General features: G+C 46.5%; 1 protein-coding gene across 1 annotated transcript in view; it reads right to left on the bottom strand.

The window, feature by feature from the left end:
- Positions 1-12,260, bottom strand: part of TIMP2 (TIMP metallopeptidase inhibitor 2) — a 50,745-nt gene extending 38,485 nt beyond the window's left edge. Inside the window, exon 1 of the mRNA XM_040330742.1 lies at positions 12,016-12,260. Within this exon, the coding sequence (XP_040186676.1) occupies positions 12,016-12,151 (136 nt within the window). The 5' untranslated portion in view covers positions 12,152-12,260. The remainder of the gene's footprint in view (positions 1-12,015) is intronic.
- Between the last annotated feature and the right edge of the window lie 765 nt (positions 12,261-13,025).

Raw genomic sequence — 13,025 nt, 5'->3', positions numbered from 1 at the left:
ACCAATGTAAGGAACATTCTTCCCACTGACCACCAAGGGTCCAAGGGAGGGGGCGAGCACGACACTCCACACCAGGGAGAAAGTGTGTTAATGAGCACGTGACAATCATAGGACGGTAAGCATAATAATCACATTAATATTTCACAACTTGAATGACGCATCACTGAGAAGTACATTACCATGTAAAGCCTGGTCCTCGGTTACATTTTAATCCCTAAGAAAATACAAATTCACTTATTGCAGCTGTTTGCAGTAGAACCCAATGTCCATAAATCCATGCCGTATGTGCGGAGGTATTTTACAAGCATTCCAATCTTTACAAGAAGAAAAAAGCATTCCTTATACAAAGATTGGACAGCTTAAATTTTTTTTCCTAACTGATCCAAAAATCGCATTCACCCATCGGGGGGTCACCCCAATAACATGCAGAGCTTTGTGTGAAATTTGGAGCCTGCAGGCGATATGATGTCGGGATAGTGACAGCAGAAGAGCCTAATAACTGCTGAGCTTATGGCCAAAGGCAACTGTCATGGCGGCAACCAACAAATTGAATGTTTTTAGTGGATTGGTACATAATGTATTTATTATGGGCAGAATCATTTAAGAAAAAAAGTCATGTGAATATGCTAATATTCTGCATTCTCTTTTTCAGACAGCAGGTGGAGCTGTAGGCACCATTTCCCATTTTCCAGGCTTAGTTTGCTTCTTTGATGTGATGCTGATGGTTACCTCACGTCAATAAATTGTGGGGCCCTGGGGAGGAATTTGGGGTCTGTAGGCATTATGGTGCTTTTTGGATGTGATGGTGGTTTTTAGAGAAATCAATAGCTCAAGCTGAAATTTGGACAGGTGACAGGTAAACCGCAATCCCTCCTTGCCGGTCCTCAGAACCTGGACAGCAGAGGCGGCGGGGTTGAAATTTAGTGGAACCGATCTGTATTTTCCTCCTGCAGCAGCTGAAAGTAGGCTTCTCCTCCTCTCCCTTTTGTCAACATTCAGCTGCCACAGGAGGAAAATATAGGGGATCGGTACTAAAATATGCCACCCTCCTTTCCCTGTTCCTCCCCCTACTGTTGCCCGGGTCCCCCATGTGCTCCCTTGCTCCCCCTTTCTCCCATTGTTTCAGGATGGAGAGCGGGGAAGAGGCCAGTAAATATGTCAAACGCATATGTGTTGGAGATTTGTAGTGCACACCCTAATGCGATAGGCTGCGTATACCTATGTGTGACTGTGATAGCGTGGCGGAAAATGAAGGACTGGTGCTAATTGACACTGGCTGGAAGGGATGCTAATCGACTAAGGCCCCATTCACACCTCAGCGTTTTGTAGCTTGAAGCCTTTAAGCTACAAAACACAGGAGGGGAAAAAAGCAATTATTCTCTATGGAGATGGTTTACATTTCCACTCCAAAACGCCCGAAGCTAGGCACGCGCATTTCGTTTCGTTCCGAATCGAAATTCGGACAAATTTTTCATTATTCGGACATTCGGATGCATACGAATTCCCCAATTGTAATATTAACGAATTTAACCGAATCCGAACGAACGTTTTCGAATCGAAAACCCGCAGACGAAATTCGATCGAACATCGAAAACAATTCGATTCGAAAACAAATTCGAATGAAAATTGAAAGCAAATTTGAATCAAAATCTAAAAAATATAAATCGATTTCTAAAAAAAGAATACAATAAAATAGAATATGAAATAATAAAACAATAGAATGAAAATCAAAGAATAGTAAAGAACAGAATGGAATTTAATAGAATGTAATTAAATACAATAGAATACGACCTGGCTTCTTCTATCTATCTTCCATTTTCTGAAATTCGAAATTCATATAGAATGAACTCAAATTCGAATAGAAAAATATTAGAAGAGTAGAATAATATATATATATTATTCTAATATTTTTCTATATGAATTTCGAATTTCAGAAAATGGAAGATAGATAGAAGAAGCCAGGTCATTTTCTATTGTATTTGATTACATTCTATTAAATTCCATTCTGTTCTTTACTATTCTTTGATTTTCATTCTATTGTTTTATTATTTTATATTCTATTTTATTGTATTCTTTTTTAGAAATCGATTTATATTTTTTAGATTTTGATTCAAATTTGCTTTTTAATAGTCATTCGAATTTGTTTTCGAATCGAATTGTTTTCGATTCGAATAGAATTTGTTTTCGAATCCGGTCGAAATATTTTCGAATTCGACCGGATTTTTTGAAATTCGGTCGAAAACGAACGAATTCCGAAAACTAATTTAACACATGTAACGAATCTAACTTAACGAAATTAATTAAATAACGAATTAAAACGAAACGAAACAAATTTTTCCCTTTTGTACACGCCTACCTCAAGCTCAAACAATTTTTGGAACTTTGAGGGAGATTACAGGTGTTTTTCTGCTTTTCATATTGGTGACCCTTTGACCTGTACAAAATCGCGGCAAAACCACGGTAAAATCGCGCCCCAGGTGTGAATGGGGCCTAACTGATGCTAGCTTACGTCTAGTGGCACTAATACAGTGATCAGTTATAATACTATATAACAGGCATCACTCAATGGTGGACCAAGGTCAGGGTTTGGACCGAGTCAATGTCCTATCTGGACCGCCGCGGTACTGCAAATTAAAGCGGTGTTTCACCCTAAAAAACAAGTTTCTAGCATGCCATCAAGCATATTAGTGCGAGCTACAGTACACCTTTTTTTTTTTTGCGCCATACTCACAGTTTAATCCTGTAGTGAAGTTTCAGACTCCCCGCGGGGAATGGGCGTTCCTATGCAGAGGGAAGATGATTGACGGCCGGCAATGGCGCGTCACGCTTCCCGAAGATAGCGAAAATAGGACTTGTCTCTTCATGCTATACGGCGCCTGCGCACAGACATCTGATATGACTGCGCAGGCGCCGTGAAGAGGCAAGTCCTATTTTGGCTATCTTCGGGAAGCGTGACGCGCCATAGCCGGCCGTCAATCATCTTCCCTGTGCATAGGAACGCCCATTCCCCGTGGGGAGTCTGAAATTTCACTACGGCAGTAAACTGAGTACGGCGCCAAAAAAAAACCAATAAAAGCGTAATGTAGATCGCGCTAGTATGCTTGATGGCATGCTAGAAATTTTTTTTTTTTTTAGGGTGAACCCCCGCTTTAAGGAGCTGTTCTGCTTGGAGCTGCCACCGCTGCGGTCATTCTCATTCTCACAGAGCCAACAGCGGGAGGCGGGACATCTCTGGATGCAGGGCAGATGCTGCCTGAGTTAATAAGCAGGTGATTGGTTGCTAGGATGCAGGGCGGTCCCGGCAGCCAATCAACAGCTTGCAGCTCCCGCCCGCTGACCAAACCTGCTGTGCCTCCCGTGCTCCCCGCTGTCTGTGTAAAGCCGGGTATACACAAACTGACAGCTCCAGTCAGAGACGCTGTACTAACCATGCAAGGTCAGTTCAGTGATCTCCCCGCTGAGCTGTTGTGTTCTGACAGGGGAACACTCCGATCAGCGCTCTCTGCCATTGGCTGAGAGTTGGTCGGCTGCTGGTTTTACAGCCGGCTTCTTTTGGACAGACATACACACGGGCCGAATGTCAGCCGTTTTTTGTGTGAACCGGCTCTTGTCTCCCAACATTCGGCGCGTGTGTACGGGGCTTTAGGTAGGACAGGAAGGGGAGTGGCGATGTGAAGGGGCGCTGAGAACATTAAAGCGGAGTTCCACCTAAAAATGGAACTTCCGCTTAATCCACTCCTTCCCTCCTTACATGCCACATTTGGCATGTAATTTTTTTTTGGGGCGGGGGGGGTCATGAGGAGTGGGACTTCCTGTCCCACTCCCTCCTTCAGCCGAGGGGCTGATAAGGCGAATATCTTAATCGCCTTATTGCAGCCCCTCCCTGTAGGCGAGCGCCTGTCCAATCGGACGGCGCAGTGCCGCTCGCGCATGCGCAGTGGGTGCCCGGCCGTGAAGCCGAAAGCTGTCACTGCCGGGTGCCCACACTAGGAATGAAGAGGGGGGGGGCGAGGAGCGGAGCCCCGGCCGGCGCGTCGCTGGAACTGTGGAGCAGGTAAGTGTTATTAAAAGCCAGCAGCTACACTTTTTGTAGCTGCTGACTTTTAATAAACTTAAAAAAAGGCTGGAACACCCCTTTAATGGGGACCCCTGGACTAAGGGATGTGCTGGATTTTTTTTTTCACAAATAAATATCTGCATTTGTATTCAGCCCCCTTTACTCTGATACCCCTAACTAAAATCGAGTGGAACCAATTGCCTTCAGAAGTCACCTAATTAGTAAATAGAGTCCACCTGTGTGTAATTTAATCTCAGTATAAATACAGCTGTTCTGTGAAGCCGTCAAAGGTTTGTTAGAGAACCTTAGTAAACAAACAGCATCATGAAGGCCAAGGAACACACCAGACAGGTCAGGGATAAAGTTGTGGAGAAGTATAAAGCAGGGTTAGGTTGTAAAAAAATATCCCAAGCTTTGAACATCCCACAGAGCTCTGTTCAATCCATCATCCGAAAATGGAAAGAGTATGGCACAACTGCAAACCTACCAAGACATGGCCGTCCACCTAAACTGACCGGGCCGGGCAAGGAGAGCATTAATCAGAGAAGCAGCCAAGAGGCCCATGGTAACTCTGGAGGAGCTGCAGAGATCCACAGCTCAGGTGGGAGAATCTGTCCACAGGACAACTATTAGTGGTCTCTCCACAAATCTGCCCTTTATGGAAGAGTGACAAGAAGAAAAACATTGTTGAAAGAAAGTCATAAGAAGTCCCATTTGCAGTTTGTGAGAAGCCATGTGGGGGACACAGAAAACATGTGGAAGAAGGTGCTCTGGTCAGATGAGACCAAAATTGAAACCTTTTGGCCTAAAAGCAAAATGCTATGTGTGGCAGAAAACTAACACTGCACATCACCCTGAACACCATCCCCACCGTGAAACATGGTGGTGGCAGCATCATGTTGTGGGGAGTCCTTTCTTTAGCAGGGACAGGGAAGCTGATCAGAGTTGATGGGAAGATGGATGGAGCCAAATACAGGACAATCTTAGAAGAAAATCTGTTAGGCCTCGTACACACAGTCGGTCAAAACCGATGGAAACTGACTGAAGGTCCGTTTCATCAGTCCAAACCGATGGTGTGTGGGCCCCATCGGTCAGTTATCCTTCGGTCGAAAATTCTTGAACTTGCTTTAAAATTCAACTGATGGACGCCTAACCGATCGGTCAAAACCGACGGTTAGTATGCAAAAGCATCGGTTACAAACCCGCGCATGCTCAGAATCAAGTCGACGCATGCTTGGAAGCATTGAACTTAATTTTTCTCAGCACATCGTTGCGTTTTACGTCACCGCGTTGAACTCGATCGTTTGTTTAACTGATGGTGTGTAGGCACATCAGACCATCAGTCAGCTTCATCGGTTAACCGAAGGACCGTTCTCATCGGATGGACTGATCGTGTGTACGAGGCCTTAGAGTCTGCAAAAGACTTGAGACTGGGGCGGAGGTTCACCTTCCAGCACGACAACGACCCGAAACATACAGCCAGAGCTACAATGGAATGGTTTAGATCAACGCATATTCATGTGTTAGAATGGCCCAGTCACAGTCCAGACCTAAATCCAATTGAAAATCTGTGGCAAGACTTGAAAATTGCTGTTTACAGACAGTAATGCATTAAGATAAAAAAAAAAAACCTTCTGTGTGCAGCTCCCCCAATACTTACCTGAGCTGCATCTCGATCAAGCGTTGTTGCACGTGAGTCTCGGCTGTCCAGGACTCCCCTCCTCATTGGCTGAGACAGCAGCGAAGTGCCATTGGCTCCCGTTGCTGTCAATAAAAGTCAGTGAGCCAGGGAGGAGAGAGAGGGGGTGGGGCCGGGCCCCCGGTAAGAAATAATATAGGTGTTTTTATTATTTCTCCCGGGGCTCCTAATAAATGAAGCAGATTATCCTAATCTTTAGAAAGTCTGAGCTCCATGTTTCTACAAACACCGACAGTCCGCACTCCAATACACGCACTTCGGAATTTCAAAAATGATCCGCAGAGCCAAAACCCAGCTTGTGGCTCACTGTGCACAGCCTGTTTATTTCATCCCCTATTACAGGCAACTGGCAGCTCCATGGCACAGATCAAGGAGACATGCCAGCTCCCCTGGCTCCTTCTCCAATCTACAGAGATTATAATCACAACTGTAACCCTTTCTGAGCAATTGTAGGCGGCTCTACTCAACGAAACCACAGAGAAGGAGGACCCCACCTCATCACCAGCCAAAAAGAGCAACGACACACAGAATGTTCTACCAACAGTAGATAGATAGATAGATAGATAGATAGATAGATAGATAGATAGATAGATAGATAGATAGATAGATAGATAGATAGATAGATAGATACAATTTTTATAAAAGATAGATAGACAGGCAAATAGACGATTGACATATGGACCGGAACATAGATAGATAGATAGATAGATAAAGATGAATAGACAGACAGACAGACTAGACATATGGACAGCCAGATGGATAGACAGACAGACAGACAGACAGACAGACAGACAGACAGATAGATAGATAGATAGATAGATAGATAGATAGATAGATAGATAGATAGATAGATAGATAGATAGATAGATAAAGATGAAAAGACAAAGATGAATAGACAGACAGACTAGACATATGGACAGCCAGATGGATAGACGGTAGATAGATAAGGAGGTAGAGAGGAGATAGATAGATAGATAGGAGATAGATAGGAGATAGATAGGAGATAGATAGGAGATAGATAGGAGATAGATAGGAGATAGATAGGAGATAGATAGGAGATAGATAGGAGATAGATAGGAGATAGATAACAATAAATAGATAGACGACAGACATATGGACAGCCAGATAGATAGATATATGGATGGATGGATAGATAGATAGATACATAGATAGATAGATAAAGAGGTATATATGAGATAGATAAATAGACTGATAGATAGACAGATAGATAGATCGATCAATAGGTAGATACAGATAAAAAGACAGACAGATAGACATATGGACAGCCACATAGATACAATTTTTATAAAAGATAGATAGACAGGCAAATAGACGATTGACATATGGACCGGAACATAGATAGATAGATAGATAGATAGATAGATAGATAGATAGATAGATAGATAGATAGAGATGAATAGACAGACAGACAGACTAGACATATGGACAGCCAGATGGATAGACGGTAGATAGATAAAGAGGTAGAGAGGAGATAAATAGATAGACAGATAGGAGATAGATACAGATAAAAAGACAGACAGATAGACAATAGACATATGGACAGCCACATAGATACAATTTTTATAAAAGATAGATAGAGAGGCAAATAGACGATTGACATATGGACCGGAACATAGATGGATGGATAGATAGACAGATAGACGATAGATATATGGACAGTCAGACGGACCGTAAGATAGATAGATAGATACCCTCAAGTTGTAAAGCGCTGTGTAAACTGTTGGCGCTATATAAGTCCTGTATAATAATAGATAGATAGAAAAAGAGATAGATAGATAGATAATAGACAGATATATAGAAAAAGAGATGGATGGGAGATGGATAGATAGATAAATAGATAGATAGGTAAAGATGAATAGACAGACTGATAGACTATAGACATATGGACAGCCAGATAGATAGATAGATAGATAGATAGACAGACAGACAGATAGATAGATAGATAGATAGATAGATAGATAGATAGATAGATAGAAAAAGAGATGGATAGATAAATAGATAGATAGGTAAAGATGAATAGACAGACCGATAGACTAAAGACATATGGACAGCCAGATGGATAGATAGACAGATAGCTAGATGGATTAATAAATAGACAGACAGAAAGACGATAGACATACGGACCGGAAGATAGATAGAAGATAGACGGATAGATAGATTTTTTAGGACTAGTTACAACCCTTTATATGGGGGAGGAGGGAATTCCCTTCTCTTCCTGTCTTGTAGACACAACAGGAAATGACAGGAAATCCATCCAAAGCCGTCTGTCTGTCCATAACTGACAATACATGTTTTCACTTTAGATACACCTTAATATTAAAATCCCCCCCATGTGGCTCATCCAAGCTATCAGCATCCATCCAAAACTGAACAGTGACTTTTATTTGGCTGTATAATAAATGGGCACAAAGACGTTTCACATGACAAAGCTGAATTTGGACGACTATTTGCTGGGCATGACCCCAAAATGTGATACCAGGAACATTGCATGGATGGTGTCACCACCACAGGCCCTTCTCATTTCCTTTCCCATTTCTTCTATTGGCTCTACTACTAACCTGTGCCAAGAGGTACAAACAGTTTGGCCAATGATATGCCAACCAACAGCTTCACCAGCAGCCACTGACCCACTAAGGGGGTCCCACCAACAAACAGTACCCGAAAATTGCCAATGTGCCCACTGGGCCACAAAAATACAGATTTACCATCAAATCTCAGCAACTATCCCACTGTGACAAGAAACGTTTTAGAATTATGTTGCAATGAAATAAAATTGTTACAATAAGTCTACATTGTATGAGTCTGAAAACCCAACAAGAAATGTGTCACATACAACCAATCCTAGGCTGGCATCAGACGGGCAAAGATTTGTGTGGTGATAATCTGGTGTATATATATATATATTGATTTGGTGTTGGATCCCTAACTTCTACATTTTTAAATGATTTGTTGCTTCAATGTTCAAAACCTAAGAGTCAATGGCGTTATGTAGGAGAGCGCGACCCAAAGCTGCAGCTCTTTCATCAGCGGCTTCAGCAACTAAATTGCTGGCGGCATCACTGGCATTAGCGACTTGTAGGACCGATGAAGCTCTGCTACAAAATCGCTTGTCTGGCATCATTTTTTACAAAACTGCTCCCTTGCAGTGGGTCCCCATCAGAGTCCTCCTTACATCAGGGTCCCCATCAGAGTCCTCCTTACATCAGGGTCCCCATCAGAGTCCTCCTTACATCAGGGTCCCCATCAGAGCCCCCCTTACATCAGGGTCCCCATCAGAGCCCCCCTTACATCAGGGTCTCCATCAGAGCCCCCCTTACATCAGGGTCTCCATCAGAGCCCCCCTTACATCAGGGTCCCCATCTGAGGCCCCCTTACATCAGGGTCTCCATCAGAGCCCCCCTTACATCAGGGTCTCCATCAGAGCCCCCCTTACATCAGGGTCTCCATCAGAGCCCCCCTTACATCAGGGTCTCCATCAGAGCCCCCCTTACATCAGGGTCTCCATCAGAGCCCCCCTTACATCAGGGTCCCCATCTGAGGCCCCCTTGCAAGGGTCTCCCTCTTGCATCAGGGTCCCTATTAGAGCCCCCCTTACATCAGGGTCCCCATCAGACCACTCCTTACATCAGGGTCCCCATCAGAGCCCCCTTACATCAGGGTACCTATCAGAGCCCCCCTTACATTGGGGCTTCCATCAGACCACCCCTTACATCAGGGTCCCCATCTGAGTCCTGCTAACATTCGAGTCCTCCTCTTGTATTAGGGTCCCTATCAGAGCCCCCTTACATCAGGCACCCCATCTAAGCCCCCCTTACATCAGAGTCCCCATCTAAGCCCCCCTTACATCAGGGTCCCCATCAGAGCCCCCCTTACATCAGGGTCCACCCTCAGAGTCCTCCCTTACATCAGGGTCCACCATCAGAGCCCCCGTTACATCAGTGTTTCCATCAGAGCCCCCGTTACATCAGTGTTTCCATCAGACCACCACCTTACATCAGGGTCCCCATCAGAGCCCCCTTATATCAGGGTCCCCCTTACATTATAGTCCCCCTCTTACACCAGGGTCCATATCAGAGCCCCCCTCTTGCATCAGGGTTCCATTAGACCACCCTTTAAATCAGGGTCCACATTGACACATTGGACCCTGATGTAATGGGGGGGGGGTCAGATGGGGACCATGATGTAAGGCGGACTCTGACAGGGACCCTGATTTAATGGGTGACTGTGACAGGGACCTTGATGTAAGAGGGACTCTGATGGGGAATCCGGATGTATAAGGAACTATAATGGGGGACCCTGATGTAAGGGGGAGCTCCGACGGGGACCATAATGTAAGGCAAACTCTGACAGGGACCCTGATGTAATGGGTGACTGTGATGGGGACCCTGATGTTAGGGGGACTCTGATAGGGACCCTGTTGCAAGGGGGTTTCTGGTGGGAACCTAGATATAAGGGGGGACTATAATGGGGCCCCAATGATGGGGGAATGTGATGTAAGGAGGGAACTCTCAGGAGATATAGGCTGATATAAGTGGGGCCTCTGATGGGAATCCTAATGTAACAGAAGACTCTGATGGGGGGGGGGGGGCTCTGCTGGGAAACCCCCTTGTAAGGGAAGACTCTGATGGGAATCCCAATGTAAGGGAAGACTCTGATGGGAATCCCAATGTAAGGGAAGACTCTGATGGGAAACCCAATGTAAGGGAAGACTCTGATGGGAAACCCAATGTAAGGGAAGACTCTGATGGGAAACCCAATGTAAGGGAAGACTCTGATGGGAAACCCAATGTAAGGGAAGACTCTGATGGGAAACCCAATGTAAGGGAAGACTCTGATGGGAAACCCAATGTAAGGGAAGACTCTGATGGGAAACCCAATGTAAGGGAAGACTCTGATGGGAAACCCAATGTAAGGGAAGACTCTGATGGGAATCCCAATGTAAGGGAAGACTCTGATGGGAATCCCAATGTAAGGGAAGACTCTGATGGGAATCCCAATGTAAGGGAAGACTCTGATGGGAATCCCAATGTAAGGGAAGACTCTGATGGGAATCCCAATGTAAGGGAAGACTCTGATGGGAATCCCAATGTAAGGGAAGACTCTGATGGGAATCCCAATGTAAGGGAAGACTCTGATGGGAATCCCAATGTAAGGGAAGACTCTGATGGGAATCCCAATGTAAGGGAAGACTCTGATGGGAAACCCAATGTAAGGGAAGACTCTGGTGGGAATCCCAATGTAAGGGAAGACTCTGATGGGAAACCCAATGTAAGGGAAGACTGGTGGGAATCCCAATGTAAGGGAAGACTCTGGTGGGAATCCCAATGTAAGGGAAGACTCTGATGGGAATCCCAATGTAAGGGAAGACTCTGATGGGAATCCCAATGTAAGGGAAGACTCTGATGGGAATCCCAATGTAAGGGAAGACTCTGATGGGAATCCCAATGTAAGGGAAGACTCTGATGGGAATCCCAATGTAAGGGAAGACTCTGATGGGAATCCCAATGTAAGGGAAGACTCTGATGGGAATCCCAATGTAAGGGAAGACTCTGATGGGAAACCCAATGTAAGGGAAGACTCTGATGGGAATCCCAATGTAAGGGAAGACTCTGATGGGAATCCCAATGTAAGGGAAGACTCTGATGGGAAACCCAATGTAAGGGAAGACTCTGGTGGGAATCCCAATGTAAGGGAAGACTCTGATGGGAAACCCAATGTAAGGGAAGACTGGTGGGAATCCCAATGTAAGGGAAGACTCTGGTGGGAATCCCAATGTAAGGGAAGACTCTGATGGGAAACCCAATGTAAGGGAAGACTGGTGGGAATCCCAATGTAAGGGAAGACTCTGGTGGGGGGCTCTGCTGGGAACCCCCTAGTAAGTGGAGACTCTGATAAGGTCCCTAATGCAAGGAGGTTTGATGGGGAACCTGACATAAGAAGGACTCTGCTGGGGACAGCTGATGTAAGTGGGGACTCTGATGGAAAACAGTTTGGCCCCCTAACATGTTTCAGAATATAATATGTGGCCCTAGAACTGAAAAGTTTAGAGACCCCTGATTTAAACGACTCCTCAGCTCCCATCATCCCTCCCAATACCAGCCGCTGCCCAGCTGTGCCAGAGGATCCGCGGGTGGCTCCTGCGCTGCGCTAATGTGCCCTGCACGCTGCGCTCCGCACCCTCCCCTCCGCACCCCGCTCTGTCCCCTTCTCCGCTCCGCGCTCACATCTCCGGCCTCACCTATGTCGGCGTTGCAGAAGGCCTGCTGGGGGTGCACGGGGGAGCAGCTGCAGGCGTCGGTCAGGCGATCCGAGGAGCAGAGCAGGAACAGAAGGGCCACAGGGGCCAGGAGGCCGGAGACCGGGGCCGAGCGCATTCTCAGAGCCGCATGTAGATGCAGATCGGTGTCCCGGGCGCGGTGCGCGCTGTGTACGTCTCGCCTGCTGCTCGGGGATGTGACTCCTCCCCCTGGGCGCTCCGCCAGGACCCTCCGTACTGGGTGACGGGAGGATGGAGGTGACGGGGGAGGGGCTGCAGACACGCGCCTGTCACTCATCATCCCGGGGGGAGGGGCTGACACCCGGAACCGGGCAACTTTCCTCATTTCTGGAGAGGGGTCCCTACAGGAGTGTCCATGGAGAGGGGTCCCTACAGGACTGTCCATGGAGAGGGGTCCCTACAGGAGTGTCCATTGAGAGGGGTCCCTACAGGAGTGTCCATGGAGAGGGGTCCCTATAGGACTGTCCATGGAGAGGGGTCCCTACAGGAATGTCCATGGAGAGGGGTCCCTACAGGAGTGTCCATGAAGAGGGGTCCCTACAGGAGTGTCCATGGAGAGGGGTCCCTACAGGAGTGTCCATGGAGAAGGGTCCCCACAGGAGTGTCCATGGAGAGGGGTCCCTACAGGAGTGTCCATGGAGAGGGGTCCCTACAGGAGTGTCCATGGAGAAGGGTCCCTACAGGAGTGTCCATGGATTGGGGTCCCTACAGGAGTGTCCATGGATTGGGGTCCCTACAGGAGTGTCCATGGAGAGGGGTCCCTACAGGAGTGTCCATGGATTGGGGTCCCTACAGGAGTGTCCATGGATTGGGGTCCCTACAGGAGTGTCCATGGAGAGGGGTCCCTACAGGAGTGTCCATGGAGAGGGGTCCCTACAGGAGTGTCCATGGAGAGGGGTCCCTACAGGAGTGTCCATGGAGAGGGGTCCCTACAGGAGTGTCCATGGAGAGGGGTCCCTACAGGACTGTCC

This window comes from Rana temporaria, chromosome 12, assembly GCF_905171775.1.
Source record: "Rana temporaria chromosome 12, aRanTem1.1, whole genome shotgun sequence".
Classification (NCBI taxonomy): Eukaryota; Metazoa; Chordata; class Amphibia; order Anura; family Ranidae; genus Rana; species Rana temporaria.
Note: the sequence above shows the minus strand (reverse complement) of the source record. Positions and strands in the feature narration are given on the sequence as shown.